The 9,278-nt window shown below is 35.7% G+C and overlaps 1 protein-coding gene across 19 annotated transcripts in view; it reads right to left on the bottom strand.

Moving 5' to 3' along the window:
* LOC123840867 (membrane cofactor protein-like) overlaps positions 1-9,278 on the bottom strand; it is a 38,864-nt gene that overhangs the window by 11,644 nt on the left and 17,942 nt on the right. For 4 of the 19 annotated variants that reach the window (XM_064594077.1, XM_064594084.1, XM_064594079.1 and 1 more), the window contains 5 exons: positions 8,453-8,635; positions 5,941-5,988; positions 1,736-1,786; positions 1,196-1,231; positions 377-437 (listed from right to left, as the gene is read on the bottom strand). In XM_064594077.1, coding sequence (XP_064450147.1) covers positions 377-437; positions 1,196-1,231; positions 1,736-1,786; positions 5,941-5,988; positions 8,453-8,635 — 379 coding nt within the window. Of the gene's footprint in view, positions 1-375; positions 438-1,195; positions 1,232-1,251; positions 1,787-5,894; positions 5,989-8,452; positions 8,636-9,278 lie in introns of those variants that run through there. The other 15 variants (XM_064594078.1, XM_064594085.1, XM_064594081.1 and 12 more) reach the window with 9 other exon arrangements.

Genomic DNA, 9,278 nt, shown 5'->3' with positions numbered 1-9,278 from the left:
ACTGTCTAAGCCTCCACAGTGAGCCATTCTAAATTTCATCTTGGCCACCAGTCCAGTGTAGGACACAGGGTAAAGCTGGGTGGGGAAGGCCCCATAATGGTCCGTGATTTGCTACAGAACCTAACTCTCAAATCCCACAGAAACGTTTCTTGCAGTCCTAATAGCCACGGCCACTCTGCACAGAGTCCTCTGACTTCAGGGGCAGTAAGAGCAACCTGAGGTCGTTTCAGTAAACACATGCAACCAGGATGGTGCGCTCATGCAGGCACAGTTTCAAAAAAAAGACGGTATGCAGGACAAACAGAAAAGCTGCACAAAATAACATCAAGAGTGAGAAGGACCATGAGTTAGTTAGAAAGAATATGCTTTTATTTACCCTTTCTTCTCCCTTTGAAAACATCTATACAGGCAGGTGCAAAGTACTGCAAGGCCAACAACTGCAAGAGACCAGGAAACAAAGGACATAAAACTCTGAGAGCTGCTTGTCAAGATTCAAAATTTAGCAGCAGAAATAAGTAAGTGTTGGTTGCATTTCAGTAGTTAGAAAATGTTATTTTATTTAAGCACATGTCTATTCATCTGGACTCTTTTACTATCTAAAGCCCATTCCCTGGAGTCACTTGAATAGTCCACAGGAAGCCAGAGAAGAATCCTTGCTTAGTTTAGAAAATTACCCAAAGCATCTTTGGGATGCAAACTCATGACCAGTCATCCTGAAAACATATTGTAGTATTTAGGGTTTGTTAATAAGCGGACATGTACAGTATAAAAGAATATACATTCACCAGCAAAATGTAGTGTATCATATACAAGGTCAGGCTATTCTAGACTGGTGGACTTCATTTCAAGCTATATAAACTATAGAAACTGAGAAGTTCATTTAAAAAATAATGCACTTCTAGGGGTGCCTGGGTGGCTCAGTCGGTTAAGCGTTTGCCTTCGGCTCAGGTCATGATCCCCGGGGTTCCTGGGATGGAGTCCTGCATTGGGCACCCTGCTCAGTGGGGAGCCTGCTTCTCCCTCTGTCTGCTCTGCCTGCCCCTTCCCCTGTTTGTGTGCACATGCTCTCTTCTGACAAATAAATAAATAAATAAATAAATAAATAAATAAATAAATAAATAAAATCTTAAAAAAAATAATGCAATTCTTTGCAGTCAGATTTTGATTAAGTGGCATCAATATTCAGGCTACTTACGAATAGTAAGAACAATCACAGCAATGATTCCTGCGTCTGAGAAAAAATGAAAAGAGTCTGAAGACTGAGCATACAAGGGTCCCAGAGGGTAGTTCCATTTAATTCTGATCAGATCATCTATACGCTACTGCAAAGAAGTTGCTCCTCGGTCTAGTTTTAGCGTGAGCACTAGTGTGTCCAGCTCATTCTGATCATAGAACCCTTCTAATCAGATTCCAGGTTTAGGATCCATCTTGTGAAACTCTTCACTGGAACCTGACTTTTCATTGTTTTGTGCTGTCGGTACTGCACCAGGTTATTTAGTAAAGCTTACCAGGACTATCAGAATTCCCTAGATTAGAGGAAATTACCTACACATCTCCATACACAGTACCACTTACGTTTATCGTGTTATCTGGACTACTAAAATTTAAACTAGAAATGTCAAATTTTGTGAAACTTTGTTCCTTCCTTAACTACAAATGATTGAAACACAATAGATATGTCCATGTAGAACTCCAAGGCCTCATAATGCAGAGTAATTAGTAGCCAAAATAATACCTAATTCCTCAAAGTCTTCAAATGTTAGTGGGTCGTTGGGCTCAGGATAGCCTAGGGAAAAAAATGGAAATAAGTTAAAAAAGAAAGACAGACTAAAGCTTAAAGATCCATAAATTCACTGGTTTTATTTTTTGCCTTTGTATAAAACTATTTATAACTTCATTTTCCTTAATGTTTGTCCATAAAAGTGGTATCATAAATTGTAAGTTTATATTTGATGTCATCAACAATCTTCTTCCTGTCCACTGATATTTCCTGTGACAATATTCTGTGGTAGAGGAAGCAAATTTATCACTACTATATCCTCAAAATTAGCCTGAATTCAACATGATTCTACACATTGTAGAATTTAGGGTTTGTTACTAAGGAAATTAGTAAAATGACTAAAATCAGAAGTAGAGGAGGACTTCAAAACAATTTAGAAGTTGATCTGGAACAGAAAGAATCTTCAACGTAACAAAAGCCACTTAAGAAAAACGCATGGCCAACATCATATTTAATGGCAAAAGACTAAAGTTTTTCGTTAAGATCAGGAACAGGACAGGGTGCCTGTGTTTGCCACTTCTATTCAACATAATATTGCAAGTTCATATCAGAACAATTAGTTAAAAAAGAAATAAAAAGCATTTAAATTGGGAAGAAATAAAATGATCTCTGTTCATAGGTGACATGATCTTTTACATAGAAAACGTTAAAGATTACACACACACGCACACACACACACCACAGGTCTGGTAGAACTAATAAATGAATTCAGTAAAGTTTCAGGATACAAAATCGACATGTGAAAATCAATTGCATTTCTACACACTAACAATAAGCAATCTTTTTTAAAAAGGAAATTAAGAAAACAATTCCATTTATAGTTGAATCAAAAAGAGTAAAAGACTTTGGAATAAACATGACAAAGGAGGTAAAAGATTTGTACACTGAAAACTATAAAATATTGCAGAAAGAAATTTAAAAAGACAGAAATAAAGGGAAAGCAATCCCTGTGTTTGTGGATTGGAGGACCTACTAATGTTAAAATGTAAATATGATACAGTCTACAGATGAAGTGCAACCCCTATCAAAATCCTAATGATGCTCTTTGCAGAAAAAGAAAAATCCATCTGAAAATTCATACAGAATCTCAAGGGACTAGGCAACCATGAAAAGAGAAAGCAAAGTTGAAAGGATTCACACTTCCTGATTTCAAAACTTACTATAAAGCTACAATAGCCAAACCAGAATGGTGCTGGCATAAAGACAGACCTACAGACCAATGGAGTAGAAGCCACAAAATAAATCTTTGGTTATATAGTTAAGTAATTCTCCACAAGGGTGCTGACAACATTCAACAGGAAAAGAGCAGTCTTTTTCACAAATGGTTTTGAAAACTGGATAACCACATACACAAAAGGATGAATTTTTACCCTTGCCATTCACTAAATACAAAATGGATCAAAGACCCTTAATTCAAAATGGATCAAAGACCCTAGAGATCTAAAACTATAAAACCCTTAGAAGAAAATAAGACTACTTGCTTCATGATGTTGGATCTGGCAATGATTTATTGAATGTGACACCAAAAGCATAAGCAACAAAAGAAAAAACATAACTTAGACTACATCAAACCTAAAAACTTTTGAACATTGAAGAACACTAACAATAGAGTGAGAAAGCAACCAACAGAATGGGAGAAAGTATCTGAAACTCATATAATAAGGGATTAATATCCAAAATATAAAATGAACTCCTAAAACTCAAAAACAAAACCAAAAGAACCACAACCCATCAAAAATGGACAAAGGACTTGAATAGAGATTTCTCCAAAAAAGATATACAGGTGGTCAATAAGCACAGGAAAAGTTGTGCAACACATTACTAATTGTTAGGGAAATGCAAATAAAAACCACAATGAGATTCTACCTCATATATTACCTAACATACATTATGATGGTTATTATCAAAAAGCAGAAAATAATATGTGTTGGCAGAGGTGAAGAAATTGGAACTCTTGTGCATTGCTGGTGGGAATGTAAAATGTACATCCACTATGGAAGACAATATGGTTGTTCCTCAAAAATGTAAACATCGAATTATCATATAACCAGCAATTCTACCCCTAGGTATACAGCACCCCAAAACTGCTAACAGGGACTCAAAATAGAAAATTTTCAATTTCAAGTTTACCACTGAGAACAGGATTCAAACACTTGAAAGCCAATATTCAGAGAAATATTACTAGAGTAGCCAAAATATGGAAACAACCCAAATGTCTATCAACAGATGAATGAATAAACAAAATATAAAAGGCAATGTAATATTATTCAGCCATAAAAAGGAATAAAGTTCTGATACATGCTACAAGGTGGATGAACCTTGAAAACATTATGCTAAGTGAAATGAGGCAGAAATAATTCCATTTCTATGAAGTACCTAGACTAGTCAAATGCATAAAGACAGAAAACAGAATGTTTACCACGGCTGGGGGGGAGGAATTGAGAGTTATTGTTTAATGAGTATAATGTTTCAATTTGAGACTATGAAAAAGTTGATAGTAGTGATGGTTACAAACAATGTGGATACAATAATGCCAAGTGAAGTGTATACTTAAAATGGTTAAAATAGTAATAAAATAGGGGCGCCTGGGTGGCTCAGTTGGTTAAGCAACTGCCTTCGGCTCAGGTCATGATCCTGGAGTCCCGGGATCGAGTACCATATCGGGCTCCTTGCTCAGCAGGGGGTCTGCTTCTCCCTCTGACCCTCCCCCCTCTCATGTGCTCTCTCTCTCTCATTCTCTCTCTCAAATAAATAAAATCTTTTAAAAAAATAGTAATAAAATATAATAAAAGTTTACCTAGAAAAATTAACAGAACAGTCTGAACATTTCTGAAAAGGAAGTAGTCTGCCAGATATTAAAACAGATCATAGTATTAGAGTGGAAAAAAATGATTCAGTACTGTCAGGAGAATGGTCAGAGTTCAAGGAAACAAAGATGACTAGAACACCTATGAATTTAATGACAAAACAATTGGCACTTGAAAACAGTTGGAGAAAGAACAACTTAGTCAACAAATGTTGCACTTTGCCACTGGGTAGGTGTGGGTGAGGTGGAAAGAAACTCGATCTCACTCCATATGCCATAATGATTTGCAGATGCATTAATGATTTCATTACAAAGACTGCAATCAGAACTCATGATTAAAATGTTTATAAAGTTGTAGCATGAGGAAGACCTAAAGCTTTTATAAGAAAGACACAACACACATAGCCATTAGGGAAAAGATCGTTACATCTATTAATTCATCTACCTATTGATGTAAAATTTCTACACATGTAGAAGACCACTAACAGAATAGTGAAATAAATAAATACGGTACATATTGCAAAGTCATCATTGAAAAGAATGGCAGTAAATCTAAATATAACCCCAATATAAAACATTAAATGGAAAAAGTGCAAGTTTCAAAAAAATATATACAATATGATGTCAATTTTGTTTAACATAAAAAAAAATATCCAGCTATATGTATAACTACACATCTAAGGGTGCTGATGTACAGAAATGAAATAGCCTAAACTATTAACAGTGATTAATTCAGGTAGTAGACTAGAGAAAAAGAAGGATAATTCTTTACTCATAGACTTTCACAATGTTTGAAAATTTACAAAAATATATTCATATACCACTCATGCAACAAAAAGTTATAAAAAGCAATCTAGGGGCACCTGGATGGCTCAGTTAAGTGTCTGCCTTTGGCTGCGGTCATGATCCCGGGGTCCGGGGATAGAGTCAGGCTCCCTGCTAAGCTCCTGCTTCTCCCTCTCCCTCTGCCCCACCCCCTCCTCGTGCACACTCTCCCCCCCTCAAATAAATAGATAAAATCTTTAAAAAAAGCAATCTATAATTAATAGCATACAATAAAAAACCTTAAAAGAAAACAGACTAGTGAAAATAAGGCGAAAAAACCCCTGAAAAAATGTCCACTTCATATTAAAAGGGCTTTAACTTATAATGAGCTCTCACAAATCAACAAGAAAAATATTTTAGAAAACTAATTTTAAAAAATGAGCAAAGGGTATGGATAAATCAATGTAGACCAAAAAAAAGTTCAGCTTCATTGATAATTAAAGAAATGCAAATTAGAATAAGACATAACTTTGTACTCATCACCTTATAAAGTTGTTAACAATATAAGCAAGAGAAAGAATTACTGTGCCTGGATACTTTAAAACTGGAGGTTTGGTTGGATGAGTAGGCTTGAAACCTGGAAAAAATAAATTTGATTCAATTCACCAGCCTTATCAATATAAAATTATGGATTTAATGTTGATTTTTTATTTTTTAAAAAGATTCATTATTTCTTAAAATGAAAAATACACATGCTTTCCAAACTTTGCAATTCTACTTCTGGGAATTTAACCTAATATGTATTTGCACAAGTATATAAGCATGTATATATAAGAATGTTCACTACAACTTTGTATTTTATATGGAAATCCTAGAAGTTAACTGATAGTAAATCATAAAAATAATGTGTTCAGAGTAAACATACATATCTTAAAAAAAATATATCATCCAAGTAGTATCACACTACATAAAAAGTTATATCTTTTTCTTTTCTCCCTAGTATTTCTTGGGCCCTTTAAAAAATATTTGCACATTTAGATCTGCCTTAACACCATTATATGTTGCTGATCCTTTTGATATAGTCTTTCTCTAACCGATGATAAAAAATGATTGACAATCCCATGGAGAGTTTTGATTTTTATTTTTAAAAAAAGACCACTGTAGTTTCTTCTCTTCATAAGCTTCTTCTCACAATTCTTTCAAAAACTAAACTCTAAGGCCGCCTGGGTGGCTCAGTCCGTTAAGCGTCTGCCTTTGGCTCAGGACATGATCTCAGGGTCCTGGGATCTTGCCCACATCAGGCTCCTTGCTCAGCGGGGAGCCTGCTTCTTCTCCCTTTCTCTCTGCCCTCGCCCCGCTTGTGATTTCTCTCTCTCTCTCAAATAAGTAAATAAAATCTTAAAACCAAAACTAAACTCTATCAGTGTTTTATAAATCCTTTATGAAATGTTTATGGTTCAAGTCCTTCAAAAGAGCATATCAACACACATAGTACAGCACAGGCATATAGCCACCAGGACCATGTGAGTAAACATGGATGAGTCAAGGAGTATGAATTTCATATGCAAGCTTAATATATCAGTCCACCAAAAAACCATTTCTTTCCCTCCAAACCTCACAGCACTCAACTAAAGTACACAAGGAGGCTATCAGATACTAGGTTTACAGGAATTATAAAAAGAAGTATTCTCATTACCATGTTAATATGCTTAATTTTCCCAAATCCTTTAAAATAATATGGCCATAGGAAATATACAAACAAATTAAAAGCCAGTATTCATGATCTGTTTGAGTTCAACACCTTCGTGAAACAGTAAAGTCCACAGAAATAAGGTTACTTGAGTAAGCAGAGCCCAACTAGGACCCTGATGAGGTCAGTGCAGGCTAATGCTCCTCCCATACTCCTGTTGTCTCTTCCTTTCTGAGGCAAAGAGAGACCAGAGATAGCAGCACTGAAATCAGGAAGATATTGCCTTCTGTTATAGCAAAATCAGCTTTCAAGTCTTAAGTAGAGTAGCTGACAAACAGTCCCTGCAAGAAATCCTCCATTTCATTTCAATGAATAAGGATTTTTCCTGTCTTTTGGTTGCTATGAAATTTAGGTACAATTGCCAAATAAAAATAAATGCCCAATATATGAAGCGGGAAGGGGTGGGGGTGAGGGAAGACATTCAGGTCTTTTACTGGAGATAGCAGAAATTTCCCAGTTTAAATTGTGTTACATAAAAACAAAAACAAAAAACACTAAACTGGTTGCAGTCCTGCAATTGAGACATAGTCCTGGACCAGGAAGATACCCTAAAGGAGCCAAGAGATCACCTTTAAAAGGAATAAACAGCAAAGTCAATGACATGTTAAAAAATAGAAGCCACAGACCTTCCTCTTTACTAATAATAATTTGAATGATGCAATAAGTCATATGAGCTACCTTTAGGAGCTTCCTATATGCCAGGCACCGTGCTAAGTGCTAAATGCATCCCACTTACACTTTGTGTAACTTGCCCAATTTACATACGTCTTTATATCTGCGGACTATGCCAAATAATTTTAGAATAACTATACATAACAACTAAAATGGCTATAAACATGTCCTTCATTCTTTCATTACTAAAAATGATGAATGAGTGTAAAACAACCGAAAAGGATTTTTGTTAAATATAAGCAGGAAAGTACTAATCTGAATGACTCAAAATTGGAGGTTTTACATTGGGAGAAACCGATACTGAAAAACCAAATAATGTAGGATCAACTACTTGGGAATTACTGCTTTCTTTTATATGATTTATGCCTTTCATTCTTGACTTATTCATGTAAAAATTCTCATGCTTCAATCTATTCTAAAAGTGGTCGCTATGCATTCTTACAAATACTACAAAAGAGAAATTTATACACCTGTGTGATATACATGCCCTGTTAAGACCCTATGAAAACTTACAAAATCACAACACAGATATTATCTCATGCCTCCATCATGGAAATAAATACAAGACAGAGTTAAGTAGTAAAATTTCCTCTTTTCAATGAATCAGTATCATTGATATTGAATGATATGGAAGAAGAAATAAAAGCTAACACAAAAAGATGGAAAAAGACATTTGTACCTCTGATACATTTTGGCATCGCAGGCTCCCAAGTACTTCTCCCACCACAGAACACTGGGTTGCTGCCATTAAGATAGAAGCCTGGGATGCATTCAAATAGAACCACTGCTTGGTAGGAATATTTGTCTCTGATTCCTGATACCAGTCTTCCATGTTCAATTACAGGATAATCACATTTGACCACTGAAAAGTGGAGAAAGTCCAGAATTAATGGAAAGCTGCTCTAACATAGGAGCAGAAAAAATATACAAGCTAATAATTCCCAGCGGGAAGAAACATACAAGGAATGAAAGGCAAGGTATTAAATAAAAGAAAGAAAAAAAACAAAGACACCCAAGAAACTTGCATACGTATGTACATTTTAACTCCAGGGAAACAGATTTAGAGAAATCGAATAACTTTTTTCCATCTAGAAAAGACTAGCATTATAATTTATTGGCCTTCCTACATTTTTTCCCGTTCCTGACAAGGTTTGAGAAAGGCCTGACTGCCACATACAAATCTGGGGTAAGTTCAAGAGCAAGTTTTGATCCTCCTTTGCTCTAGGGACTTTTGGAAGGTCATGTTGACACTGATTGCATACCCTGCTTTTCTAGAAAGGTGGGAAAAACCCTCCTGAGCAGGCAATACTTGAGCTCAAATTTGCAAGTTGAAAAGCAGGTAGCCATGCAAAGATAGGCAAAAAGGAAGTGCTCAGGTAGCAACAACATACACAAACTGGGATGTTCAAGAAATGCAAAGGCCAATGGAGTTAGGGCAGTGTTTTCCAAACATCTTGGCCTGCAACCCAGAGCTCAAACAACACCTTTTACCCTGTAAACCAGTA

The sequence above is a fragment of the Mirounga angustirostris genome, unplaced genomic scaffold, assembly GCF_029215605.1.
Source record: "Mirounga angustirostris isolate CCGP_5_RB_7025 unplaced genomic scaffold, mMirAng1.0.hap1 SCAF_6, whole genome shotgun sequence".
Classification (NCBI taxonomy): Eukaryota; Metazoa; Chordata; class Mammalia; order Carnivora; family Phocidae; genus Mirounga; species Mirounga angustirostris.
This window is presented reverse-complemented; position numbering and strand designations above follow the sequence as displayed.